The sequence below is a fragment of the Ogataea parapolymorpha genome, chromosome III (assembly GCF_000187245.1).
Source record: "Ogataea parapolymorpha DL-1 chromosome III, whole genome shotgun sequence".
NCBI classification, from domain to species: domain Eukaryota; kingdom Fungi; phylum Ascomycota; class Pichiomycetes; order Pichiales; family Pichiaceae; genus Ogataea; species Ogataea parapolymorpha.
This window is the reverse complement of record NC_027864.1, coordinates 610,213-622,422: the sequence shown is the minus strand read 5'-3', so window position 1 is coordinate 622,422 and position 12,210 is coordinate 610,213. Positions and strand designations below refer to the sequence as shown.

Sequence of the window (12,210 nt, the reverse complement as noted above, 5' to 3'; positions counted from 1 at the left end):
CCAAATTGGAGTGTGGTTCAGACTCTCAAGCATATAACTGATAGTATAATGAAATTAAAATACTGATCTATTAAATGTGTCTGACAATAATGTGAAAGACTCCCCGGTTACTCAATTACTAATGCTCATATGAACAGTAAATCCGTTACTAATATACACCCTAAACAGAAAACTTGATGAACAAGTTACAATTCCCGATCGCAAAATAAACGTTAAACTTAAGCAGAAGTAGCAGAAGTGTACTTGGTGACAGCTCTAGTACCTTCAGAAACGGCGTGCTTAGCCAATTCACCTGGCAAGATCAATCTCACAGCAGTCTGGATCTCTCTAGCAGAGATGGTGGACTTCTTGTTGTAAGCAGCAAGCTTGGAAGCTTCAGATGCGATTCTCTCGAAGATGTCGTTCACGAAAGAGTTCATAATAGACATGGCCTTTTGGGAAATACCAGTGTCTGGATGCGTTTGCTTGAGCACCTTGTAGATGTAGGAGGAGTAGGTCTCCTTTCTGGCCTTGGTTCTTTTCTTAGCATCGGAGGATGCGGCCGTCTTCTTTCCGGCTGGCTTCTTCTCAGCTGGTGCCTTGGAGGCTGGTTTCTTTTCTGCTTTTGGTGCCATTCTGTGTTTAGATATTAATTAAAATCAATTAAGAGGTTTGTTACCATGGGCAAACGAGCGAGTTTATATAGTTTTCCAAACACGCTTGTTTAGATAGGTCTGGTCGTGGACCACCCATGTTTTTTTTTTCGCAACATGCTCTTACAAAATGACAATTCTGAATTTTTACCTCACCAATGTCTAGAAATTATAAAATTTCGCGACATCTACGGCGTGCCAGGATTTTTTCATCGATGTGTAAATATAAGTCTGACAGCATATTTACAGGTGGAATTACGTTTCCACCAATCAGACAACGCCATAAGTTTGCCACCTGGTGCACAGGCAATAAGTATATAAAGTAGGCCTGTTTCGTCTTTTGTAAACCATCAATAACAAAGTATAACTAATAATGTCTGGTGGAAAAGGTGGAAAAGCAGGATCTTCTGAAAAGGCTTCGACTTCTAGATCGTCTAAAGCTGGTTTGACTTTCCCAGTCGGAAGAATCCACAGATTGCTCAGAAACGGAAACTACGCTCAAAGAGTGGGTTCTGGTGCTCCAGTTTACTTGACTGCCGTGTTAGAGTACTTGGCTGCCGAAATCTTGGAGCTGGCCGGTAACGCTGCTAGAGACAACAAGAAGACCAGAATTATCCCAAGACACTTGCAATTGGCCATCAGAAATGACGAGGAGCTGAACAAGTTGCTTGGTCATGTGACTATTGCTCAAGGTGGTGTTTTGCCAAACATCAACACCGAGCTCTTGCCTAAGAAGGTCGGTAAGAAGGAGTCCCAAGAATTGTAAGCATAGGACGTTCCGACTATATCGATTTAGCTGTAATGTTTTTAGGGTTTCGGGTATAACATAATGTATATTAGATGATTAAAAACAGCCGAGGAGGTGGTTTTATTTTGATAAGATAACTTTCAATTTGTGTGGATCAAGCCGGGTAACCCCTATTTTTTAGCGAAAAAAGGGCACGACAAATCAAGCCATAATGGGATTTTGTTGTGGGTGTCCCCCATTAACCGCTTCAAAAAGGGCCGTATAAAAAGGGTACGCGTCCCTCAAAAAATATCTCTTGTTACATTTACAAGCAGTCCCGCCGCTAATCAATCCATAGCAATGCCAGTCAGAAGAGTGCTCAAGATCGTTAGAGAACAATACGAGTCTATCTCCAAGAGATTCAACAACAACGCCGAGAAGAAGGAGGAGGCTCCAGCCGAGGAGACGCTTCCTGTTGAAGAGGCTCCAGCCGAGGAGACTGCTCCAGCCGAGGAGGCTCCAGCTGAGGAGCCTGAACAAGCTGCCGCCAAATAAGCTTTTGGCGCTCTCGTAATGAAGGTGTCCCAACTCTAGTTGCATTCAACTAGCGGGAATGTTTCTCTCTCAAATGTTGCTACTGAGCTATTCGTTTTCCAGTTAGGCAGATTATATTTCTTCTGTGTAATCCTTTTTCTAATATACTTCATTCGCCTTCGCGCTGCCATAGCCTGACCTGTCCGTCCATGCACACCGTCAAGAGCTGCTCCCCGTTGTCAACTGGCTCCACTTCCATCACAGGACTTCCGCTACCGGTGTCCAACAGGCACACGATCTCTTTGCTCTGGACGTCCCACAACAGCACCTTGCCCTTTTCGTCGCCCGAGCACACTAGCGGGCTTGCAAAACAGGTGAGGAAGCAGGTCCCCAGACTGTACTTTTCCGCAACAGCGCCCCCATCAACATTCTGGAAAGTCTTGACCACCTTGTTGTTCATGTAATCCCACAACCGCACAAACCCATCCAGCGAGCTCGACAATATGTATTTCGAGTTGGGAGAGAAAGTCACATGACTTACAGGGTACGACGAGCCACTTTTATCGTAGATGAGCGTTTTGAGACACTGCCCGGTTTCGAGATCAAATAGTCTGATGAGCCCGTCGTACGAGCCGCTCACTATGACGGTCCCGTCAAAGGAAAAGTCCAGGCTTGAAATTGGGTCCGAGTGGGCGCTCAAAACTTTCATGCATTTTGCTCTCCTGAGGTCCCAAACACGGATGTTTTCGTCAGCCGACCCACTTACCAAAATAGAGCCTCTATAATGAAACTTTAGGACGGTGACATGAAACGTGTGGCCTCGTAGTATCTGAACAAGCTCGCCCCCTTCCACGTCCCATATTCGAATTGTGAGGTCGTCCGACGCAGAAGCGATGTATTTGGAGTTTGGCGCAAACTCAATGCTGGAAATGCCCTTTGTATGGCCCGCGAGCGTCTTCCAATACGTCACTCCAGCCTCTGAAATTTTCCACAGCTTGATGGTCTTGTCGGTGGACGCGGTGGCAAGAAGGCTACCGTCTGGACTTATTTTGGCCGACGCGACCAGCGCGTCATGAGCCTTGTCCAGAGTCCATTTTGTTTTGTACATATAAAAGTTGCAGATTAAAAAATTATAGCTATAGAAAAAGTTCTAAAGCACATTACCTAAGCAGGAGATTAGCGGAACTGTTTGGCGGTCTCGTTCATCACATTGTCATAGCTTGGTGGCGCCTCCTCGGGGGTATCATTGTCCGTGGATCCGTATAACACGTGCTGTCCCAGCTGGGACGGCTGATTCGCCTCTGTGGAGCGCTCAGATGCTACTCTATTAAGAGAGAGCGGGCTCGAGCGCGGACTGAGTTGGTTCTGCTCCACCAAACTTGGGCTGTGAGTATGGGGTGTGCGGAAAGGTTCAGGGTGGCGGAACTGGATTTTCGTTCGATCTGGCTGACGGGACACAACCGTGCCTGGCGGAGACGACGGTATGTTTATTATGATCTGCTGGCGCTCTAAGTCGTCATAATCAAGCATGTCCGGGTGTTTGAGGATGACGTACCACGAGTGAATAAGTCCCGGGACGTAGCCCAATAGACAGAGCGCGATATTGATAAGCATGTCGGCCGAACATAGGCCTCTTTTGATGCACACTGGAAGCGGCGGGAAAATGACGGCGATGAATACCAGGATGCAGTCGCAACAGCAGCAGTCGCAGTAGCAAAGACACATTTTCACTGTAGTTTGGAAAAAGATAAGCGCATGCTTTATATAATGGTAAGCTTTTGCATGATATTTTATTTCAACGGTGTGCCGGTGGTGCAGGGATGTATTTGTGGGCGAAAAAGAAACTTCGATTGGGGACTTGTGAAATTGGGTGCGGGTCCGGCAAGGAGGAAGAAATGCAGGTACCAAGATTTCACCTGAACGGCAGGCCGAGAGCTACTAAAAAAAGCCTCAGACGAGTTTTATTGTGAATCACCATTTTCGGAACTGCCGAGGCGCCCATGATGTAAGAGAAGCGCCAGAGCAATCGAAACGTTGAACATGGCCGGGAAGAGCACAAGCAAACGTAAAATCGATTTCCTCTATACTGGGGCACCGGTATGGTTGTTGCCAAGCGTTGGCTATAGCCAAATTGTGTGTTTTGGCCTGGCTTACATATTGACTAATTAGGAAGTGTAGGCGAATAAGCAAATTTTCAATGGGGCACGAAATATGCACCGCCATCCCCGTGCCTGCATCAATGATGCGTAATCCCCTTTATGCCCTAGTTGGAATTGGACACCTATTGTTGGCACGGGTCAGCTCGTTCACGCTATATTCTGAGCCTCGCTGAAAATCAAGGACATTGAAATTAAAGTTGTCAAAATTGATTTCATCATTTTTTCCTGAAATATGAGCGTTGTCGATACTCGAGGACCTTTCTATCTTTACAAGTTCGGAGACAAGGCCGAAAAACAAATGGACGAGTTCAAAGTGTTTCCCACCCCAGAGCCCTACATAGCAAGATCCTCGGATCCTTACTATACCCCCTACTACACATACACCGCGAACGCCAACTCAGCATTGCTTTCTCCGTCATCCTCGTCGAACGAGTCCGAAACAGAATCCACCGCCTCCGCAGACTCGCGTGAGGCCTCGACCTCGCGCGCCTCTCACCACTCGCATGATTCCGGCTCAGGCCGTCACAAGTTCAAGTGCACGTACCCGGGCTGTAAATACAAGGGCACGTTTCTGTCCAAAGATTACCTACGCAGACACATTAGAGAGCAACACCGAAAAACAAAATTACATGCCTGTGAGGGCAGAAACAAAGACGACACCGTTTGGGGGTGCTCCAAGAAATTCAGCAGACCCTATCAATTGATCAACCACTGGCGGGGCCAACGGTCGCTGAAGAAGTGCGGTGTGCCAGCAGAAGAGCTCATGCGCTATGGGATCATCTAACTGTGTGTAAGATTATGATTTACGTTTGATGCTTAGTTTCTGTAGCGACACACACCGTCTCTCCGCAATAGTCTACACCTCGCCGAAAACGGCTTTCTTCACAATAGAAACTCGTGCACCCTAACACCCGCATAACAATGCGCGCTCTTGGCCGCCTGCATGCCACTGAATCTAGGATCTGCTTCGCGCCCGTTTACGGAAGAACATGCGGTGCACGGGTGCGCAAAAGTCCCTAAGCTCACCTCGTCCTCTCACCGAGCCAAATCTGACGGGTCACAAAGACCGTCCAACCAGCCATCCGTCTTCCTCATCCTCCTCGCCATATATAACATGCGTAGATAACGTCTTCCCTTCCAACCATGAGCTCCAATTTAACTCCCCCAAGCTCCCCAGCCTTGCGTTTCCCTAAGCTTGGCCGCGCTTGTCCCGAACAGGCGCAGTACAACTTCCTCACCAACCGTTCCCACTTTCTTGCTCTGCGTCGCCAGGTTTCCACAGATGCCCTTTCGTCCGCGCGGTCCGCCAGCTACTACGACTTTTTGCAGTCGATCACGCCGGCCAGCAACGCCGGCCAGCTCGACTGGATCAATGTTCGCGCGGCAGAGCTCAAGGCGCTGAAAACTCGCCGCTCCTTTGTCCGCTGGCTCGACAAACAGTACCAAGCGCTGCACGGGGAGGATTTGCTGGCCTTCTCGGACGTGCTGAGCGACGAGGACACCCCTGAACCGCCTCCATGCACCGCTCTGCCCGCAGCCACCAGCACTACACCGCTGCCAAAACCGGGCACGGGGGTGGGTTACGTAATTACTGACGTAATCACACTGATGGCGGCGCAGACGGCCGTCGTGGCCTTTGTTGTCGGGCTGTGGTGGTGTGTGTTTGCGGACAGCACGGATGCCGCGTACGTGCGGTCAATTTTAGCCGTTTTGAAGGCCATGTTGACAGACAAGAAAGAGACTAAATAGGTACACCCAAAAAATATATATTTTTCACTGGTTATTTTTGCCACATGTCCCTCAAGTCCTTCATCAAGTCCGTGCGCAACAGCAAGACGATTGCTGCCGAGCGCGCGGCTATCCGCAAGGAGAGTGCCAAGATTCGGACCGCTTTCCGGGATGTTCATCTTGACAACGCGTCGCGAAGGACAAACATATCGAAGCTTCTTTATTTGTATATTTTGGGTGAGCCTACGTATTTTGGCCAGGTCGAGTGCCTGAAGCTGCTGGCTTCGCCCAAATTCGTTGACAAGCGGCTTGGATATCTTGCGACGATGCTTCTTCTGGACGAGAACCAGGAGGTTTTGACGCTGTTGACCAATTCGCTCGACAATGACATGAAGAGCTCGAACCAGTACATTGCTGGACTTGCGCTTGTGACTTTGGGCAATGTTGCATCTCCCGAGCTTGCCCGTGACCTATATGCGAATGTGGACGCGTTGCTGGGCTCACCGCATGGGTATTTGCGGAAGAAAGCTGCGATTGTCGCTGCCAAGCTCGTGAACAAGGACCCGGATCTCAGCGAGATTTTCCTACCGAGAGTGGCTCCCCTACTGAACGAGAAGAGCCATGGCGTGGTTTTGGGTGCTCTGACGCTGATGCGAGCCATCTACAACAACGACGAGAGCTCGAGAGAAACACTTAAAATACAGATTCCGCGACTCTTGGCGCATCTGCGTATCTTGATTGCCACGGGCCACTCCCCCGAGTACGACGTGAGAGGCGTGCCGGATCCTTTTCTGTTTGTGTCGCTGCTGAGCACTTTGCGTCTGTTTTTAGCCAACGACGAGAACAATACCAATCTCGAGCCGTTGAACGATTTGCTGACGCAGGTATGTTCTAGGATTGACAGCGCAAAAGGCACTGGCTACTCTGTGCTCTACGAGACCGTGCAGACGATATTTACGATCAACTCGGACTCGTCGCTCAAGGTTCTGGGTATCAACATTCTGAGCAAGTTCCTGACCCAGAAGGACAACAACACACGCTACGTTGCACTCAACACGCTGCTGAACGTGATCAACTACGAGCCTCTTGCCGTGCAGCGCCACCGTACGACGATCGTGGGGTGTCTGCAGGACGGCGACGTGTCGATCCGCCGCCGCGCACTCGAGCTCACGTTTGCCATCATGAACCAGCAGAACGTGCGAGTGCTCACGAAGGAGCTGCTGGCCTTTTTACAGAACTCGGACGACGAGCTTAAGGAGTATATCACAACACAACTTTGCATTGCCTGTAACAAATACAGGCCGGACGTCAGATGGCATTTTGAGACGCTCATCAGTCTGCTCAAGCTCGCGGGCAACCATTTCTCTAGAGAAATTGTGTCTAACGTGCTGGCCCTGATCATGCAGAACACAGATCTCGAGCTGACCAAGTTCCTCGTCGAGGAGCTTATTTCCTCGAGTCAGACCCACCACAACCAGTTTGCGCTGGCACTGGTCACCACGTGGTGCGTCGGCGAGTACGCAGACATCGTCCTTGGCGACAAAGTCACGGCCGACTCGCTTGTGACCTTGATAGAAACATTCCTCAACATATCCACGTTTGAGCAGGCAGACGCCATCCAGATAAAGACCTACGCATTGACGGCCATTTTGAAGCTTTCGGCCAGAGCCAGCTCGCCACAGTGCATTGAGCGACTCAGAAAATTGCTAGTCTCGTTCCAGTCTGACTACAATCTAGAGATTCAAACCAGGGCTATAGAGTACGCCGAAATATTCGGCCAACCAGCCTCAATTAGGAAAGCATTGCTGGAGAGAATGCCAGCACCACCAGTCAAGCTGCACGAGGGCATCCCGCTCGTCAACAGAGGCACCTCAAAACCTACCAAGTCGGCCTCGTCCCAACCTGCCACCACCGGAGACCTGCTGCTGGACCTTCTGGGCGATGATGAGACACAAAAGGAACACGAGGCCGCGCCGGCGCCGGCCAAGCCCCAGGAGTCGACGCTGGACCTGCTGTCGGACATCTTTGGCAGCTCCGCCTCACAGAAACAGCCGCAGCAGCCACCACAGGAGACGGTCATTCCGGCGTTCGCGGACGAGCACCTGTCGTTTGAGATCATCGTGAAGGAGATCGGCAGCGGCAGAGCGAGCCTCGAAGGACGCGTGCGTAATCTCGGTAACTCTGTGGTCTCCAACATCTCTGTGCTTTGTGCAGTGACCAAGCAGCAGAAGTTGCAACTTTCGCCCATTGGCAGCAACACCCTTGCACCAGGAGCTACCTCGTCGCTGGGGATCCGTGTGACGGGACAGCCGGGTGCGAAGGTGAAGGTGCGGGTGAAGCTGGAGTACAACGCTGGCTCGCAGGTGAGCCGGCAGTTTGATTCTGCCCTGCCAATGACTATGTAGAAATAAAGAATTAGGAAGGTAAAGCAAATTACTAAGGAAAATACTTACACGGTTTTCTTAACAATTTCTTTAATCACAGATTTATCATGGATTTCAACAAGGTGCAAGCCCAAGTGCAAAACGCATTTTCTGCAATTGACTCTGTAAGTAGGCAAAACTGTTTCAGCTAACAACCAGCAAACTCAGAACTCCCAGCTGTTGACCCGTTTCGAACAGCAATTCAAGCTTCCTCGCTCCTACATCGTCCTGGGTGGCGTTGGTTTCTACTTGCTGCTGGTGTTCCTGAACTTTGGCGGAATCGGCCAATTACTTTCCAACTTTGCCGGATTCGCTTATCCTGGCTACTTGTCTTTGAGGGCACTCAAAACCTCCACTTCCAAGGATGACACCAGATTGCTGACGTACTGGGTTGTGTTTGCTGCTCTAAACGTTGTGGAGTTCTGGTCCAAGGCCATTCTGTACTGGGTGCCATCTTACTTCCTGATCAAGACATTCTTCCTGCTCTACTTGTCACTTCCTCAGTACAACGGTGCAGAGGTTATTTACCACAGGGTTCTCGCTCCTTTGACCGACCGCTATGTCGACGGGGGTGCTCCTGCGAATGACCTTTTGAACAAGGTCCAGGAGAAGACTCAGTAAAGCCGCATAGGGTATGCAAGAGCAAAAGACAGTTTTCTCGAGGTGTCTTCCGGACGCCTGCCCGATGGGGCTGGGCCGGCCCGGTTTTCTAAGAGAGTTCTTTTATTTAGTTGTTAAATGTCTCATTCTCCGTTCTCCCCCCACTTACGGTGGGTAGCCCATATCTGCTGATACGTCAAGATTGTATGCACTTGTTTGCTTCCCCATATTTTTCGTGCGAGAAGGGCCCAAAAGCGGCGTACGACACTATTCCCCGGAGTGTCGTAAAAATTCGGGTTACCCCAGACTCCGCTATCCCGGACTTTTTTAAATATCTCAGCGCAGGACAAACGGAGCCACTCCGGGCACGCTTGTATATAAGCTGAGATGTCCCCACAGATAATCACTAACAATGGCACCTACAGCAGTTGACCTCCACAGAGAGTACCAAACCTCCCTCGCCCAAGAAAACGGCACCCCATTCAACAAAAAGAGCAGAAAGGCCTCCGTCGTGAGTTCCCTTGGACTCAATCCAGACGCGGCCATTCACTACAATTCGTCCGTTCCAATTTTGTATGAAGACGCATTGCAGGAGAAAGGCACCACCATCTCCTCAACAGGCGCTCTGATCGCCTACTCGGGCTCGAAAACGGGCCGTTCGCCTAAGGACAAGCGAATTGTTGACGAGGAGTCTTCTACCGAACACATCTGGTGGGGACCTGTCAACAAGAAGGTTGACGAGCAGACCTGGAAGATCTCCAAGAGCAGAGCTATCGACTACCTCAGAACCAGAGACAAAGTGTACATCATCGACGCCTTTGCTGGCTGGGACCCTCGCTACAGAATCAAGGTGAGAGTCGTCTGTGCGCGGGCGTACCACGCATTGTTCATGAAGAACATGCTGATCAGACCGACCGATGAGGAACTGCGCGACTTTGGCGAGCCAGACTTCACGATCTGGAACGCCGGCCAGTTCCCTGCGAACGTGTTCACCAAGGGTATGACGTCTGCCACCAGTGTCGAGATCAACTTCAAGGAGATGGAGATGGTCATTTTGGGAACCGAGTACGCTGGCGAGATGAAGAAGGGTATTTTCACCGTGATGTTCTACCTCATGCCGGTGAAGCACCAGGTGCTGACATTGCACTCGTCGGCCAACCAGGGAGTGCAGAAGGGCGACGTGACGCTCTTCTTTGGTCTGTCGGGAACAGGAAAAACCACGCTCAGCGCAGACCCTAACCGGAAGCTGATCGGCGACGACGAGCATTGCTGGTCTGACCACGGTGTTTTCAACATCGAGGGCGGCTGCTACGCCAAATGTCTCGACCTGTCTGCCGAGAAAGAGCCAGAAATCTTCAATGCGATCAGATTTGGCTCGGTGCTCGAAAACGTGGTGTACGACCCGGTCACCAGAGTGGTGGATTACGCGGACTCCATGATCACCGAGAACACTAGATGCGCGTACCCGATCGACTTCATTCCGTCTGCCAAAATCCCATGTCTGGCCGACAGCCACCCTAAGAACATTGTGCTGCTCACGTGCGACGCCAGAGGCGTGCTTCCACCAGTCTCGAAGCTCACCAACGCCCAGGTCATGTACCACTTTATCTCCGGCTACACGTCCAAGATGGCCGGCACAGAGATGGGCGTGACGGAGCCAGAGGCCACGTTCTCTGCCTGCTTCGGCCAACCGTTCCTCGTGCTCCATCCTATGAAATACGCTCAGCAGCTGTCCGACAAGATGAGCGAGCACAACTCGACCGCCTGGCTCCTGAACACGGGCTGGACCGGCAAGTCGGCCTCGAAGGGCGGCAAACGGTGTCCGCTCAAGTACACCAGAGCCATCCTGGATGCCATCCACTCCGGCGAGCTCTCCAAGGTCGAGTACGAGACATATCCAACCTTCGGCTTGCAGGTGCCAAAGAGCTGTCCTGGCGTGCCATCCTCGCTGCTCAATCCGGCCAAGAACTGGGCCGACGGCCTGCAGGACTTCAACACGGAGGTTACCAACCTGGCACAGCTGTTTATGGAGAACTTCGAGAAGTACAGCTCCCAGTGCACTAGCGAGGTGAGAGCTGCAGGACCTGCTTTGTAACTCACATACTATTCATTATTTATTGCATTTTCACACTCGTTTCTAGCTAGAGTAGCGTGTCGTTAACGACTCTTTTCTTCACAGGCAGGAACCGCGCGTCCACGGACGGTTTGCCAAGCTGTGCCGCGTGGAACTCGTTGAGAAACCTGCTCAGCGGCCGCGCATACCACCGCTCGTTGTTCCAGCGGAACCAGCCCAAATGCCCGCCCAGCGTCGTGCACACCGTCACCAGGTACGGCTGCAGCGTGGTCTCCTTGAGCGGCAGCGCCTGCTCGTCGCCGCCGACGATCGGGTCGTCCAGCGCATTCAGCACAAGTGTCGGTGTACGGATGTTGAACACCTTGGTGATGGAGGCCGCGCTGCGGTAGTACTCGGACGCACAGTTGAAGCCGAACAGCCGCGACGTGAACGCGTTATCGAAAGACTTGATGCTGTTCACGTGGCGGAAATGCTGTTTGTACATCGGCTCGAAATCTGGGTTTTCGCTCAGTTTCTTGTAGTGGCTCTTAATCATCTGTTTGAGAGGCACCGTCATGATGGGCGAGTAGATCTTGTCGACAATAAAGTCATTTTCAAACACGAAGCTCGAGTGGTTGAGGTCCCACGGGTTGGCGACCACCACGGCGAGATCAAGCCCGGAGTCTTCGCCTGTCTGACCGACGTAGTTGGCCAGGATGCTGCCGCCGAGCGAGAAGCCTGCCGCGTAGATCGGCCGTTCAGGGAACGCCTTGCGCAGCCGCAGCACCGTATGTTTGAGGTCGTACGTCCAGAAACCATTAAACAGCACCGGCGTGGTGAGCGGCGTCTTGCCGCAGCCACGGCTGTTCAGCACCATGCACTCGAAGTCGGGCATTCTCGCAAAAAGACACCGGATGTAGGACTCGGACGACGAGCCCGACAGGCCGTGCAGTACGAGGAAAATTGGCTTGGCCGAATTAGAAAACTCTTGCAGCTCTGCAGCAGTGAGCCGTCTGGTGAAGTCGGGCAATTGGCCGTCTGAGGCGGGCTCTTTGGCAAACTGGGCTTTCGAAATGACCCTGTCGAGCGACACCTGCGCGCCATCAGGCAGGTACAACGTTTCTCTGCCGAAATAGAGCCGGTCGGCAAACCTGAAGCTGCGAAGGCCAGCAAACATGGTCTGCAGGTGGCCGTGGCACAACAGCGGATTCATCACCGCCCAGGCACCAGTGCGAAACTCCGGAATGCGGCGAACAAGCTCGGCGAACGTGACGGTGCCGCGTGCACTTGGGAACGAGATCGATTGCTGCGGCTCTGTAGTCCGGACCACGTTGATAAACGAGAACCTGGACAC

General features: G+C 51.6%; 10 protein-coding genes across 10 annotated transcripts; 6 read left to right on the top strand and 4 right to left on the bottom strand.

Annotated features, from left to right (window-relative positions):
• Positions 1-218: 218 nt before the first annotated feature.
• Positions 219-614, bottom strand: HPODL_00515 (histone H2B; the record flags this gene model as incomplete). The annotated part of the gene is made up of 1 exon (XM_014080471.1): positions 219-614. The coding sequence occupies one exon, from the start codon at positions 612-614 to the stop codon at positions 219-221; it is 396 nt and encodes a 131-aa protein (XP_013935946.1).
• Positions 615-1,005: 391 nt separating this feature from the next.
• HPODL_00514 (uncharacterized protein) lies at positions 1,006-1,914 on the top strand (the record flags this gene model as incomplete). The annotated part of the gene is made up of 2 exons (XM_014080470.1): positions 1,006-1,394; positions 1,731-1,914. 2 exons carry the CDS (start codon positions 1,006-1,008, stop codon positions 1,912-1,914), a joined length of 573 nt encoding a protein of 190 aa, XP_013935945.1.
• A 148-nt stretch (positions 1,915-2,062) lies between these two features.
• HPODL_00513 (WD repeat-containing protein 5) lies at positions 2,063-3,001 on the bottom strand (the record flags this gene model as incomplete). Its single annotated transcript, XM_014080469.1, has 1 exon — positions 2,063-3,001. The coding sequence occupies one exon, from the start codon at positions 2,999-3,001 to the stop codon at positions 2,063-2,065; it is 939 nt and encodes a 312-aa protein (XP_013935944.1).
• A 68-nt stretch (positions 3,002-3,069) lies between these two features.
• On the bottom strand, positions 3,070-3,618 carry HPODL_05158 (putative membrane protein; the record flags this gene model as incomplete). The annotated part of the gene is made up of 1 exon (XM_014080468.1): positions 3,070-3,618. One exon carries the CDS (start codon positions 3,616-3,618, stop codon positions 3,070-3,072), a length of 549 nt encoding a protein of 182 aa, XP_013935943.1.
• Positions 3,619-4,284: 666 nt separating this feature from the next.
• Positions 4,285-4,836, top strand: HPODL_00512 (uncharacterized protein; the record flags this gene model as incomplete). Its single annotated transcript, XM_014080467.1, has 1 exon — positions 4,285-4,836. The coding sequence occupies one exon, from the start codon at positions 4,285-4,287 to the stop codon at positions 4,834-4,836; it is 552 nt and encodes a 183-aa protein (XP_013935942.1).
• A 359-nt stretch (positions 4,837-5,195) lies between these two features.
• Positions 5,196-5,801, top strand: HPODL_00511 (uncharacterized protein; the record flags this gene model as incomplete). The annotated part of the gene is made up of 1 exon (XM_014080466.1): positions 5,196-5,801. The coding sequence occupies one exon, from the start codon at positions 5,196-5,198 to the stop codon at positions 5,799-5,801; it is 606 nt and encodes a 201-aa protein (XP_013935941.1).
• A 44-nt stretch (positions 5,802-5,845) lies between these two features.
• HPODL_00510 (Gamma-adaptin, large subunit of the clathrin-associated protein (AP-1) complex) lies at positions 5,846-8,185 on the top strand (the record flags this gene model as incomplete). Its single annotated transcript, XM_014080465.1, has 1 exon — positions 5,846-8,185. One exon carries the CDS (start codon positions 5,846-5,848, stop codon positions 8,183-8,185), a length of 2,340 nt encoding a protein of 779 aa, XP_013935940.1.
• An 86-nt stretch (positions 8,186-8,271) lies between these two features.
• On the top strand, positions 8,272-8,824 carry HPODL_05157 (Membrane protein that interacts with Yip1p to mediate membrane traffic; the record flags this gene model as incomplete). The annotated part of the gene is made up of 2 exons (XM_014080464.1): positions 8,272-8,328; positions 8,363-8,824. The coding sequence occupies 2 exons, from the start codon at positions 8,272-8,274 to the stop codon at positions 8,822-8,824; spliced, it is 519 nt and encodes a 172-aa protein (XP_013935939.1).
• Positions 8,825-9,215: 391 nt separating this feature from the next.
• On the top strand, positions 9,216-10,898 carry HPODL_00509 (Phosphoenolpyruvate carboxykinase [ATP]; the record flags this gene model as incomplete). Its single annotated transcript, XM_014080463.1, has 1 exon — positions 9,216-10,898. One exon carries the CDS (start codon positions 9,216-9,218, stop codon positions 10,896-10,898), a length of 1,683 nt encoding a protein of 560 aa, XP_013935938.1.
• Positions 10,899-10,944: 46 nt separating this feature from the next.
• HPODL_00508 (putative acyltransferase) lies at positions 10,945-12,033 on the bottom strand (the record flags this gene model as incomplete). Its single annotated transcript, XM_014080462.1, has 1 exon — positions 10,945-12,033. The coding sequence occupies one exon, from the start codon at positions 12,031-12,033 to the stop codon at positions 10,945-10,947; it is 1,089 nt and encodes a 362-aa protein (XP_013935937.1).
• Positions 12,034-12,210: the final 177 nt, after the last annotated feature.